Consider the following 14,828-nt stretch of genomic DNA (forward strand, 5'->3'; position numbering starts at 1 on the left):
CAGTGACAAAAATGTGCTGTCGGATTTCTCATGACTTTTTCATCAAATTCTTTTTAACCGCATGAATTCGGGGTCAGCGAGTGTTTACTGGGTGACAGAGACTCCTCTGTGAGGCCCAGGAGACACCAAGTTCCCCTGGCTTTCCCCTTCCTCGTCCCTGATGACATTTTGAAAATGACATTTGTCATTTTCACACAACGAAGACTTGGTCGGCATCAAGTCTGTCTTTGATTTTGCTAGCATTCTTTTTCAAAGTTAGCATAGAAACTTTATTCGTTTCTGGAAACTCATGAATTCTCTTTAATCGTGGTCATTTTTAAAATAGTCTGGACATAGTTTAATTTAGTGCCTAAATCGTTAAGTTTTACGCTAGAGCTTTGCTAGTTACCAAACTAGCATACTCCTGTATTAGCTAAGCACAGGTCCATTAAAAGACTTGAGCCATGAACACACTTGAACACTCTTTACATGACTGTTTTTTGGTTTAATTCATTTGTCTCACATCTTCTATTTCTTTAAGCAGCCAAATGTTGTTGTTGTTGTTGTTGTTGTTGTTGTGGTCGTCAGATGGAGGTGATAAAAAAGATTTGCCGTTTCTAGAGACAAGTACTGCACAGCACCATGGATTAATTCGTTCCAAGTGAATGAGGACATTTGGTGAAAAAGGAGGCGTGGTCTATGTTCTCCACCTCCCACATCCACTGAAGGAGGCGTGGCTTTTAGTCAGTCTAATGCTGCATTTGATTTACCTCAGGAGTCTGAAGGCAGAGCTCAGATCGATGTCATTTTCAACCTTCATGCATCTGAGTGTCAAAGAAGAGAAAAAAACAAACATTCAAGTTTCTATTTTTCTCTTTTGCTAGCAACAAGCTAGCAAGCTAATGTATATTTTCTTCTCAAACAGCAAACTCTACATCACTGTTATAGAATTCCAGACGTCCTGAGCATAAATTTAGATTTTACACAACTAGCATAAATCCTCCTATAAAAGTTTGTGTGTGTGTGTGTGTGTGTGTGTGTGTGCGTGTGTGTATACAATAAAAACCTCCTGACTAGCGAGGTGCTTCACTGGAATGTTAATTGGGATCTACATTGTGAATTCAGTCTCGGCTCAAAAGCCCCCCGCAATGATCCTGTGTTTCAGCCAACCTGCGTGTGACGTCACACGAACTTTTGAAATCCCATAAAATGGCATAACGAGGAAAAAACATTACGGTCAATAAGAAGGTCAATTTTTATCAGCGGTAGCTTTGAGTGTGGAAAAAAACACAAGAGGTCATCATACAGTAGAAGGAATAATACAAGAGCTTACACACACACACACACACACACACACACACACACACTCACACCAATGAATAGAGTGACAGGAAGTTGAGAGAGATAATATGACATGTGATGTCATTCTCACCTTTTAATCTGTTTAATTACAGCAAAGGAAGCCGCAGGAGTTAGCAAATTCGCTGAGGTAATTGTGAAAAAATAAAATAAAACAAAAATAAACATGGTGACTGATCTTAAACAGTGCAGCTAGCACCACTGAGGTATTTAATGCCCTAAACAAACTGCTGTTCAACTCCATGTGTGTTTGTGTGTTAACCTGATAATAGTTTTGTGTCTTTACTCTAGTGTAGTTAGCGTTACTGTAGCAGTGTATGGTGTGAATGTAGCATGAGAAATTAGCATGAGGAGTTAGTGGGTTGCGCCAGAGGCTGCACGTGGGGCAACACTAAGACACACTCTCACTGTGTGTGTGTGTGTGTAGAGTGGATCCCTGTACAGATCTGTATTTACAATCGCTATTTATGCCTGGCTGTGTAATCTGATGATAGGTGTGTAACCACACACACACACACACACACACACACACACACACACACTTTGTGATCACTGAAGCAAGTAAATGATTATGGCATTAATGGCAATGATACAGTTTAACTTGTTTGTGTGTGTGTGTGTGTGTGTGTGTGTGTGTGTGTGTGTGTGTGTGTGTGTGTGTGTGTGTGTGTAGTCAGGTCTGATCCGCACCCAGGAGGCCGATTACTTCTTGAAGCCGCTCCTCCTGCACCAGTTGCAGCATCAGAACTACACAGCTGACCCCGAACACCAGCCACACATCCTCTACAGGATACACACACACACTCCAGAAAGCAGGGGCGGAGCCAAGCGGCGTCAACGCCGACACGGCCACCATGGCAACCCCGAACACGGAGCACCACGGAGGCAACACTACTGCGGAAGAAGGAAGAAATGTATGTAAGGGCGTTATTTATTTTTATTAGAACTTTACATTGTTTAGCATAGCAACAATAAATACCTGGAATGATGGAATGTAACCATGGGAACAAGAAGATTAACAATTTATACATTGTTTCTTGTCATTATTTTCTTCTTCTTCCTCTCTCTCTCTCTCTCTCAGACATGCCACAGCCTCCCTCTGAAGATGTTTACATTTCTCCTGACGAGTATAAACCAGCGCCGAGAGGAAGACGAGCTGCGACGCCAAACATTTATTCCAGACTCAACGTCGAGATGCTGGTGGTTGTGGATCAGAAGATGATGGAGAACCACGGACAAGAGAACGTCACCACATTCGTCCTCACCGTCCTCAACATGGTGATTCTGTTTCTCCATCTGTCCATTCATGCCTCGTTCCATCCATTTTAACCATCTATCTATCTATCTATCTATCTATCTATCTATCTATCTATCTATCTATCTATCTATCTATCTATCTATCTATCTATCTATTTATCTATCTATCTATCTATCTATCTATCTATCTATTCATCTATTTTAATCATCAGTCCATTTATCCCTCATCCATTCATCAGTCCATCCAGTACTTTCTTACATCCAAGACATAGTGAACTTGTCTCTACATCCATCTATCCATCCATCTGCCATTTTTTCAGTTCACTTTCTCTGTTTATTTTTTTATTTCTATATTTCATCAGAGATGCCCTCACCATCCATTTTCTGTTCATATCTCTCTCTCTCTCTCTCTCTCTCTCTCTCTCTCTCTCTCTCTCTCTCTCTCTCTCTCTCTCTCTGCAGGTCTCCACACTGTTTAAGGACAGAACGATAGGAGGAGACATTAACGTAGTGATAGTGGGACTTATCTTGCTGAGCAGAGAGCAGGTGAGGAAATGGTTCTGCATTCTGTTCTTTCTCTTCTCCTTTTCACACTTCTCTCATTTTTATTCTCTCTCTCTCTCTATCTCTCTCTCTCTGACAGGATGGGTTGGTGATTAGTCATCACGCTGATCACACTCTCAGCAGTTTCTGTCAGTGGCAGTCGGCTCTGGCGGGTCGTGAAGGTCGTCGCCATGATCACGCCATTCTACTGACGGGATTGGACATCTGCTCCTGGAAGAACGAGCCATGTGACACATTGGGTACCACACACTATCACCGCCCTTTACTCCCTTCTTTCTTTCTTTTTTCTTTCTTACTTACTTACATTCTTTTTTCTTCAATCTTTCCTTACTTTCCGCCATGTTTTTCCCTATTTTGTCTTTAATTCTTTCCTTGTTTATCTCCATCAGCGCTCCTTTCTTTCTTTCTTTCTTTCTTTCTTTCTTTCTTTCTTTCTTTCTTTCCATTCACTCTTATTTCTGTCCTTTACTTCCTTCCTTTCTTTCTTTCTTTCTTTCTTTCTTTCCATTCACTCTTATTTCTGTCCTTTACTTCATTCTTGTTTATTTTTTTTATTCTTTCTTGCTTTTATTTGTCCTTCTGTCTCCCATTCTTTCTTTTACACAAGTTTCCTTTTCTCTCACACTTGTCAGAACGTCTCCTCCGTGTCCTCCTCTAGAGCGGTGAGAACGTCTCTCCTCCAGCTTCAAAGCCTGATGACTTTTGACCTCTGATTCCTCTAGCTGTATTAGCCTGTTAGCTGTGCTCTTTAGCCAGCATGCGGCGGTTCAAAGACACCTGGGAAGGTGGTGATTGGGGGCATGGGCTGTGATTAAAACTTCTTTTAAAGGCCGTGGCGTATGTTAAGTTCTCCTGAAGATTAAAGACTAAAGTGCTGTGTTCATTCAACCTCTCGCCAAACCGCCATCTAAATAAATACATTGAAAAAATTGTCATTTTATAAAACTTAAAAACAAACGCCTGGTTAATGAATTTTCCTCTCAGGAGACGTTTGTTTCTTTAACGTTTATATATATATATATATAACGTTTCTGGAACGTTTGTCTCCTGCGTCGGTACTTTGGAAAGGTGATATCAGAATCTAGCCAGGGAATAAAATGCTTCCGAAAATGTGTTAAAAGTATACCTCCTGAATTCCCTCCAGGTTTCGCTCCCATCAGTGGGATGTGCAGTAAATACCGGAGCTGTACCGTTAACGAGGACACAGGACTCGGACTCGCTTTCACCATCGCTCACGAGTCCGGACACAAGTAAGAACGCTTTAGATTAGTTTGTTAAGCTTTCAACATTTATTCATGGTTTAAAAGTCAAATTTCATTTGTGGTGCTGTCAGTTTCGGGATGATCCACGACGGAGAGGGAAACGTGTGTAAGAAGTCCATAGGGAACATCATGTCCCCGACACTCGCAGGAGATAACGGTCTCTTCTCCTGGTCACCCTGTAGCCGTCAGTACCTTACACGCTTTCTCAGGTACGTACTATTATTAATGTGGAAAACGTCACTAAATGCTGTTTATAATTGAGATTTTTATTAATTTAAAAATATACATTACAGTGGTGAGATATTTCCGGCTAAACAGGGATCGCTCATGTTGTCTCTGGTGTCTAGACCTGGCGTCATCTTTTTTAAAGCCACTATTTACAGAGGTGTTGTGGTGAAACAGAGCCAACATGGCCACTGCACTGATACCATGATATAACAGCAGTTTCAGTTTTCAGGGCTTAAATTAACACACCAGTTAAATGTGAAATATCAGCTTCCTCACAGATACGACTGAACTTAGGGAATCATTTTATTAGTCACTTAGGGGTGTGTGTGTGTGTGTGTGTGTGTGTGTGTGTGTGTGTGTGTGTGTGTGTGTGTGTGTGTGTGTGTGTGTGAGTGTGTGTGTGTGTGTGTGTGTGTGTTCGTCCAATGTTTGTGGTGTACTGAAGCAAAGGAACCACAGAGGCAACACAACTAAGTGGCTTTCCTCAGTGTTGCTTAACTGTTTCATTCCTCTTCAACCACAGCATTGCTACAGACAGGGGGATGGACAGACAGAATGGATGGACAGGGGGATGGACAGGGGGATGGACAGACAGAATGGATGGACAGGGGGATGGACTGACAGAAGGATTATAAATGAATGGACAGAAGTATATATGTATGTGTGGACAGATGGCTATATTGTTGGATGAATAAGTTGATAGATGAACAGATGGATGGATGGATGGATGGATGGATGGATGGATGAATATATCGATGGGTGGACAGATGGCTATATTGTTGGATGAATAAATGGATAGATAAACAGAAGGATGGATGGATGAATATATGGATGGGTGGACAGATGGCTGTATTGTTGGATGAATAAATGGATAGATAAACAGATGGATGGATGGATGAATATGTGGATAAACAGAAGGATGAATAAATGGTAAGATGGAAGTAGATACATATTTTCTTAATAGAAATAGATTTCGGCATGGACAGTTGGATAGATGAATGGATGAATACACAATGGGGGATGGATAGATATATGGATGACCACACAGATGGACAGACTATATACAGTACATCAGTTTCTGGATGGATGGATGGATGGATGGATGGATGGATGGATGGATGGATGGATGGATGGATGGATGGATGGATGGATAGACGGATGGCTATAACTATGATTGGATGTATGGGCAAATGAAAACATGGATGGAAGTTTGGTACACAAATTGAATGGAAGGATGGATGGATGCACAAATGGACAAATGATGGAGGGCATTAATGGGATTAATGGATGGATACATTTAAGAAGGATAGAGAGATAGACAGAAGAATTTAAGTGTGGCTGCAGAGATGGATGGTTAAATATATAGACGTGTACAGACTAACAGAATGATAGATGGATAAACAGCTGGATGAAAATAATTACAAGGAATGAACCCTGTGTGTGTGTGTGTGTGTGTGTGTGTGTGTGTGTGTGTGTGTGTGTGTGTGTGTGTGTGTGTGTGTGTGTGTGCGTTTGTGTGTGTTTTCCATCAGCACTGCTCAAGCTACGTGTCTTTCGGACGAACCGAAGGCGATGGAGGAATACAAATATCCGGAGAAACTTCCCGGCGAGCTCTACGACACCGACACTCAGTGCAAATGGCAGTTTGGAGAAAAAGCCAAACTCTGCACACTGAGCTTCAAAAAGGCAAGAAAACATTCTGTCCATTTCGCTCAGACTCTGAGACCCCCACTGTGGTCGAGCCCGTCTTCATAAACTCACTGAACCCACAGGCTTTGTCCCAAACAGTGGGTTAAAATAGAACAAGGCCCTTTGGGATATATAAGAAAGTGCAAAAAGTGCAGATTTCTCCGTAGCCGCAGACGTTGATTCTGAAAATGTAGCGCTGGAGCTGTGCCAATGAGAAAAAGTCTGTACGTCGGCTTAAGATGAAGATGAGGACGAGGACTGTGGAACAAGTGGGAATTAAAAAAAAGTCAGTCACCACCACCAAGATCTGTTTTTATTTCATTACTGTTCCAGGGTCAAACACGCAATGACTCGAGGACTGCCACACGTCATACTGGGATTACGACTATTAAAAGATTCTGACTTTGTTGGTGGGGGGGTGGGGTTGGGGGGTTTACTTGTCCTTAGGCAACTGGGTGAAAATTAGATAAGATTGCTAAATTGTTCGCTTATGATAAGGATTTTACAAAAAATACTACATGTATGCTATTGTAATGTTATTGTCCCTGCTGCGCTCAGACAATCAGAACGCACGGTACTGGACTTGTATTCATGAGTGTTAACTTTGTAAAGGTTACGGTTAAAAAGATGATCACTTTTGTGTTTATGCTCTTTTGTGTGTGTGTGTGTGTGTGTGTGTGTGTGTGTGTGTGTAACAGGACATCTGTAAGGCCCTGTGGTGTCATCGTGACGGACGCAAATGCGAGACCAAATTCATGCCGGCGGCCGAGGGCTCCAGCTGCGGCCCCGAGATGGTAAACATCACACTGACACTATAAGAGATTTAGCATGCAGCTAGTTTTTCTTATCAGAACATCAGCCATTTTAGTAAACCTGACTGAATTTCACTAGGAACCCATCCATCAAAAGCTTGAGCCTGCTTCAAACTTTAGAGATCACTAGCTAGCTACAGGCTGATGATAACAACATGGCTACCCAGCGCATAGCCGTTAGGTCACTACAGTAACAGACAGAACAATCCCAAGTATCAATGTTTACCTCAGATGCGTCTGTAAACTGCTTAAACATAGACCAAACAAACTGGGACATTGACATTTACCTCGGGAGTGTTGGTAAATTCTTATTAAAATGCTCCTGAAATAAATGACACTCTAATTACACTAACTAACTGCTTAGTCTGCAGATTCATGGAGTCTTGTAAATGTAATGCAACAGTGACAAAGTTATAGATGACCTAAACATATAAAAATACATCTCTATCTACACTTTAGCATCTGAGCTAATCCTGGGCTAATCCTAATGATTAAATAAGGCATGTGTGTGTCTGTGTGTGTGTGTGTGTGTGTGTGTGTGTGTGTGTGTGTGTGTGTGTGTGTGTGTGTGTGTGTGTGTGTGTGTATGGTCTCGCAGTGGTGCCGTCATGGAGAGTGTGTGAAGCAAGGTGCTGAAGGTCCTCAGCCAGGTTCCGACCACTGGTCTGAGTGGTCCATTTGGTCAAGCTGCTCGAGGACGTGTGAAAATGGAGTGATGTACAGAGAGCGAAGGTGCAACTACCACAAGTGTGTATTCACACACACACACACACACACACACACACACACATGCCTTATTACTATTTGGTCTGGGTTTCTTTTTATCACTATCACTCTTTCTCTCTCATACACATCTCTGTCTCTGTCTGTCTCTCTGTCTCTCTGCAGACATGTGGAGGGAGGTAGTGTGTGTGAGGGCGTGTCTCATGAGTATAAACTGTGTAACACTTTCGACTGTCCTGCAAGTGCGATGGACTTCAGAGCGGCTCAGTGTGCCGAGTTTAACACAAAGCCCTTCCGCGGTCTTTACTACAGATGGAAACCTTACACACAGTTTAAAGGTGTGTGTTTTCAGACACGCAAACACACAAACTAGTAATTCCTAGTTAAGACTTCTGTAATAATGAACGACATGTGTGCATGTTTTTCTATTGAATGTGCAGAACTGTATGAGCTGAGTGAGTGTTTGCTCTCTTTGCCCAGATCATGAGGTGTGCAAGCTCTACTGTATTGCTGAGGGCTACAACTTCTTCTATGCGCTTTCCAACAAGGTCCGTGATGGCACGCGGTGTACCCTGGACAGGAACGACGTGTGTATCAACGGTGTGTGTGAGGTAATGTGTTCTTACAATTGGTATAAAAGTATCATGTAGATATGGTGCAGATGAATGGTGGGCTGTTTCCGTCGACGGTAGTGTTATTGAATCTTCTAATGATGACATCACCCAAAGGCTAGGCTAAGGTTAAAAGCAAAATCGCATACTTCTATACTATACTATATAAAATAGAATGACAAAATATCACACTATCATCTGTATAGTATAGCAAACTGTGGAGAAAGTAACACTATATGCCAACTATAGTGTTACTGTTTTGTTTTGTTATATATGGATTAAAAATCTAACACTGTCCCCAACAGAAAGTGGGTTGTGATAAAAAGCTGGGTTCGACAGCAGTACTGGACATGTGTGGAGTCTGCAACGGCAAAAACACTACCTGCAAACTCTACAAAGGCCGATACACCAAGCAACACTATTCCAACCGTAAAGCTAATACACCAAACACTGTTTCACCAGTTGTTAAGCCAATACACCAAACACTGTTCCACCAATTGTTAAGCCAATACACCAAACACCGTTTCACCAAGTGTTAAGCCAATACATCAAACACTGTTACACCAATTGTTAAGACAATATACCAAACACTGGTACACCAATTGTTAAGCCAATACACCAAACACTGTTTCACCAATTGTTAAGTCAAGACACCAAACACTGTTTCACCAATTGTTAAGCCAATACACCAAACACTGTTTCACCAATTGTTAAGCCAAGACACCAAACACTGTTTCACCAATTGTTAAGCCAATACACCAAACACTGTTACACCAATTGTTAAGCCAATACACCAAACACTGTTACACCAATTGTTAAGACAATATACCAAACACTGTTTCACCAATTGTTAAGCCAATACACCAAACACTGTTACACCAATTGTTAAGCCAATACACCAAACACTGTTTCACCAATTGTTAAGCCAAGACACCAAACACTGTTACACCAATTGTTAAGCCAATACACCAAACACCATTACACTACATATGAAGTCATTATACTTAACAGCATTACACCCAAAATAATGAAATTTAATGAATAGTATCTTTCTTCTTTGCTTCTTTTTTGTTTGTCTCTGTGTGGTAGAGTACTATGGAGTGGTCACTTTACCGCCGGGTGCCCGTAGTATTCGTGTGATGGAGTCAAACTCCTCCAGATCTTTTCTTGCCCTAAGGAACACACACAGGAAATACTATCTAAATGGTCACTGGAAAGTGGACTGGCCTGGACGTTACTCCTTTGCAGGATCAGTGTTTGACTACAAACGGCCCTATAACGGTCTTGAGAGTCTGACCTCGACAGGGCCCACCAGTGAAGCTCTAGTGGTAGAGGTAGTGTCCTTATTTCTGTCCTCTAGCTGGTTTAGAAAAGAAATCAACTTTTGCAGTTATTACTGTATGCACTGTTTTCAGATCCTGCTGCAGGGTTCGAACCCTGGTGTGAGGTGGGAATACACGCTAAACAAAACCAGGATGGAGAAAGTAACCAAGCCCAAACACAAATACACGTGGGCTGTGTTTCATGGCGAATGCTCTGCTACTTGTGCCGGAGGTACACACGCACAAACACTTGGCAGTGTTCTCTTTGATAACAGTGTTTCTAATGTCTTTTTTATAAAAGTATTGTTGAGACACTGACCTTGTACTGACCTTCTGTGTCTTAGATGTGCTGTAATTAGGGTTGTTTCCTGCACACTTCGCTCTGTTCCCATCCTGTCAGTGGAAATGAGTAGGGAGGGATATTGTTGTCCCTTCCTACTTGACCCTATAATTACTAAGTACCCTGAAGTTAGAGCAGGATTAGTACCTACAGTACATAATAGTGCACTTCACATATAAGCTCAAAAAGACTCCAGACAGCCAGAGTAATAATAAGAATAAGTACATATATAATAGAGTAATGTGGATGCTCATTAGTGAGTAATGATGTCTGGATGGTAAAGAGTTCTCCTTCTCCATATTTTAGGCGAGATGAAAACAAAGGCAACGTGTTATAAGGATCAGCGAGTCCAAGTGAACACGTCCTACTGTAACCCCAAAACCCAGCCCAAAATCGGCACTGTTTCCTGTAACACCCAACCCTGCCCTCCCAGGTAACATCACCGGGATAAATCTGTCTAGGAAATAGATCTAATGTGCTGACTTCTATAGAGAACATGGAACTCTGGAAAACGCAACTTGGGAACCAAGGGACTCCGTCTCAAACAGGAGGCATTCAACTCAGAGTTCAGGTCCATTTTTCACCAACTTGAGAAATAATTGAAACGGTCACTATGTTGTGGGTGGAGCTAAAATGGTAAAGATCACTGATTGGTTTAACAGCATTGTCACATAATAGAGCTGTATAATGTCTCTAGATCGATTTACACACACATGAATGTTTTTTCCTCAGATGTTTAGCCTAAAAAAGTCACATTTTAACGACTGTGTACATCATTAGTTTCCACCTACTGTAAATCTTTGCTCCAACTTTAACAGATACTAGTTAAGTGACACAGGAATAGATCATTTCCAGAAGGGATTTCTCACTCACACACACACACACACACACACACACACACACACACACACACACACACACACACACATACAGCAGGTCCTGTATTTTTACACATTACATCATGGAAATAAGAACATGATCATATTTAAGACCTGACATCAGCATGGGTTCAGTTTACAGTGACACACACACACACACACACGGGGTGCATGTGAGCGCAGGTCGTAACAGATCTCTCTGTACTAAAGTGTGTGAGGTGTAAATCCACAACACACCCTCTGCATACAGTCAAAGTAAAAGACACAGGATATGATGGAGAAAATATGTTACTGTAGATGGATGGATAGATAAATAGACTGAGAGACAGACAGATGATCAGACATAGAGACTGAGAGGCAGATAGAGACAGACAAGCGGATGGATACGTGGATAAAAATATAAACGGACAGACGGAACACACAGATAGAAATAAAAATAGATAGACAGACAGAATAACAGATTGTCAGACAGACACAACCTAGACAAAGAAATTAACAGGGAGACAGACTGATAGATGGACAGACTGAAGGAGAGATTTGCAGACGGGTGTTCACAGACAGACAGACAAACAGCTTGAGAGAGACATAGTAGAACGACTATTTGTCAGTGTTTGTAAACTGATCATAAGTATTATACTGTGTGTCTGTGTGTGTGTGTGTGTGTGTGTGTGTGTGTGTGTGTGTGTGTGTGTGTGTGTGTGTGTGTGTGTGTGTGTGTGTGTGTGTGTGTGATGCAGATGGAGTGTAGGAGACTGGCGTGTGTGTAGTCGTACGTGTGGTTCGGGGGAACAGAGTCGGCAGGTGCAGTGTGTTCAGACAGCGAGTCACACTCGGGTAAAGGTGTTGAGTGACGATCAGTGTGTTCAGCCTCCACCTGCACGCATACACACCTGTAACACACACACCTGCCCACCCACATGGAGCGTTGGCACCTGGACACAGGTGAGGAAATACACACACCCTAGGTCATAACTGAGCGGAAAGACACACCCACCGACCTGTGATGTGTGTGTGTGTGTGTGTGTGTGTGTGTGTGTGTGTGTGTGTGTGTGTGTGTGTGTGTGTGTGTGTCAGTGTTCACGTAAATGTGGTAAGGGTGTGCAGAGAAGGGCAGTGACGTGTGTGCGTAGAACATCGGGATCGCGTGACCTTGTTCTCCCAGACAGTGAGTGTGTGCGACTGACTAAACCACACAGCATGGAGAACTGTGTACTAAAACCTTGCCCAAGAACACACACCACACACTGGAGCCTCACTCACTGGCAACAGGTAACAGACAGACAGACAGAGATAAAGCAGCACTCATGATATAACAGTAACACGGCATGGCTGTTATAAGTTACCTGTGTGTGTGTGTGTGTGTGTGTGTAGTGTTCAGTGACGTGTGGTGAAGGTGTACAGATTCGTTCTCTGCAGTGTGTGGAGAAAGATGTGACAGGGAAACACAGAACACTGATGGAGAAGAAGTGCCAACACACACCCAAACCTTCAGCCGAGCTTCAGAGAGTGTGTGTTCGCCCTGACTGCATCGACACACACCGCTCTCACACACCACAGTGGTACACATCAACCTGGTCTCAGGTACGTACAGTATACACACACACACACACACACACACACACACACACACACACACACACACACAGAGTTACACAACTGTAAAAACACTGTGTGTGTGTAGTGTACAGTGTCGTGCGGTGGTGGTGTCCAGCTCCGCTCTGTTCAGTGTCTCCTACACAGACGCCCTTCGTCCACTTGTTCCCTTCATGTGAAACCGGCTGCGTCTCAAATCTGCAACACCAACTTCTGCCCTCAGCTGCACAGAGGTACACACACAGACACACACAAACACACACACACACACACACAGCTTTATGCCTCTGTCTATCTGTCCATCTGTCTGTCTAACCATCTGGTTATATGTCTCTATATTGCCTTATCTGTCGCTTTGTCTATTATTTACTGTATCATGTTTGAAAATCTGACACAACACTTACTCTACTTTTGATGTGTGTGTGTGTGTGTGTGTGTGTGTGTGTGTGTTACAGACATCTGTAAGGACTCGTACAGTTGGTGTCACCTGGTGCAGCAGCACGGAGTGTGTAACCATCACCTGTACAGGAGGCAGTGCTGTCTTTCCTGCTCAAACACCAACTTCTGATCTATATTAGCAAATAAAAAATTATGGATTAGCATGTTAGCATGTCAGACGCGAACACACAGACACACCCAGCCACCCACCCCAACACACACACACACATGCAGAGCATGTGCGTCTGTAGTGTGTTTGGAGCAGCTCAGAGAGGCAGGGATGTGTGGACTCGTGTTGAAGATGGACAGAGACAGAGAAAGATCTCTGCAGTCCCTGAGATCAAGGGTTTAGTGTGAAGAATTAGGACATGCCCATTTCTTGGGAGTGTGTGCCAGGATGCGAGGACTTTCGCAGTTTTGCATTTGCACATAAGATATAAAAGTGACTGCCTGCTTTTTGGAAAATTATGTTTGGAGAACGTAGAGCTTTGTGTCCCAGTCTGACTGGAGAATCAGTTCCATAAATGACTGTAAAAAAATGAGTTTGTATTAAAATGGGAATAAAAATGTTAAAAATAAATAACTAAATAAATGTTATGTTTTCTCTTTAAAGTAAAGGTTAAACATTATTGAGTGTTTTTCAGTGTATTGAAGCCTTTCCCATGACTGTCACTATGTATTCTTAGGCTTCCTGACTGACAAGCTCACATTTACTTCACATTCTCAGGAAATTCATTCACTCACTCATTTTCTACCGCTTATCCGAACTTCTCGGGTCACGGGGAGCCTGTGCCTATCTCAGGCGCCATCGGGCATCGAGGCAGGATACACCCTGGACGGAGTGCCAACCCATCACAGGGCACACACACACTCTCATTCACTCACACACTCACACACTACGGACAATTTTCCAGAGATGCCAATCAACCTACCATGCATGTCTTTGGACCGGGGGAGGAAACCGGAGTACCCGGAGGAAACCCCCGAGGCACGGGGAGAACATGCCAAGGTGGGAATCAAACCCCCAACCCTGGAGGTGTGAGGCGAACGTGCTAACCACTAAGCCACCGTGCCATCTTCTCAGGAAATTATGAGACCATTACCAGTAAGTAGGGTGCAATATTTCAGGCTTGTATCTACTTTAATTTCTGAGATACAGACTTTGGGGTGGCCGTGATTTTACTGTTAAAACAAATACTACACAAAAAAGATCCAAAGTTTCCAAAAGATCCAATGCAGGAAATTTTCAGGGATTGTTGTCTATTATAAGCCGTCTTTTTTTTCCGAAATTAATGGTCCATAGATACATATATGCTAATTTATGGCTTGATGTATAATGTATTTAAAAATATGATACTAATTTTCATGCTTTGGCTCTCTATATCTTCAAACTAAAGCACACCAGATCTTTGAAATTGTGATACACATTACTCACATAGTACATAGTACTTTTCTCAGAGAGGTGTATGTTAAAAATAATTGAACTTTCTGTTTTTATTAGGTGGTAAAAAAAACACAAAACAAAGGAAAAGTCATTTCTCACATATTTTTCAAATAGTCATTGAAAAAGCACGTTGTAATGAATTTAATGGATTTTTTTAGCAGCAACACAAGATGCAAAAGTTTCTTTAATGGAATCAAATATAAAATGTTTTGCTACAAATGAGAAATTCAATAAGAAATCTCTGAAAGGGATTCACCCAAGTTTGTTCATACAAATTTTTCAGACATTTTTACAGCTTCATATTCAACGTTCTTTGTTGAGTCTCAACA

General features: G+C 42.2%; 1 protein-coding gene across 3 annotated transcripts in view; it reads left to right on the plus strand.

Moving 5' to 3' along the window:
• Positions 1-13,611, plus strand: part of LOC113648429 (A disintegrin and metalloproteinase with thrombospondin motifs 16) — a 16,396-nt gene extending 2,785 nt beyond the window's left edge. Inside the window, exons 4-24 of one of the 3 annotated variants that reach the window (XM_047810669.1) lie at positions 1,434-1,468; positions 2,012-2,252; positions 2,420-2,616; positions 3,058-3,141; positions 3,239-3,398; positions 4,304-4,409; positions 4,493-4,630; positions 6,182-6,335; positions 7,037-7,132; positions 7,749-7,897; positions 8,039-8,211; positions 8,354-8,484; positions 8,790-8,913; positions 9,574-9,818; positions 9,900-10,038; positions 10,453-10,579; positions 11,762-11,966; positions 12,099-12,293; positions 12,396-12,605; positions 12,706-12,850; positions 13,073-13,611. In XM_047810669.1, the coding sequence (XP_047666625.1) occupies positions 1,434-1,468; positions 2,012-2,252; positions 2,420-2,616; positions 3,058-3,141; positions 3,239-3,398; positions 4,304-4,409; positions 4,493-4,630; positions 6,182-6,335; positions 7,037-7,132; positions 7,749-7,897; positions 8,039-8,211; positions 8,354-8,484; positions 8,790-8,913; positions 9,574-9,818; positions 9,900-10,038; positions 10,453-10,579; positions 11,762-11,966; positions 12,099-12,293; positions 12,396-12,605; positions 12,706-12,850; positions 13,073-13,185 (3,167 nt within the window). In that variant the 3' untranslated portion in view covers positions 13,186-13,611. Of the gene's footprint in view, positions 1-1,433; positions 1,469-2,011; positions 2,257-2,419; positions 2,617-3,057; positions 3,142-3,238; positions 3,399-4,303; positions 4,410-4,492; positions 4,631-6,181; positions 6,336-7,036; positions 7,133-7,748; positions 7,898-8,038; positions 8,212-8,353; positions 8,485-8,789; positions 8,914-9,573; positions 9,819-9,899; positions 10,039-10,452; positions 10,580-11,761; positions 11,967-12,098; positions 12,294-12,395; positions 12,606-12,705; positions 12,851-13,072 lie in introns of those variants that run through there. The other 2 variants (XM_027155599.2, XM_047810670.1) reach the window with 2 other exon arrangements.
• The last annotated feature ends 1,217 nt before the right edge of the window (positions 13,612-14,828 follow it).

This window comes from Tachysurus fulvidraco, chromosome 3, assembly GCF_022655615.1.
Source record: "Tachysurus fulvidraco isolate hzauxx_2018 chromosome 3, HZAU_PFXX_2.0, whole genome shotgun sequence".
In the NCBI taxonomy this organism is placed as follows: domain Eukaryota; kingdom Metazoa; phylum Chordata; class Actinopteri; order Siluriformes; family Bagridae; genus Tachysurus; species Tachysurus fulvidraco.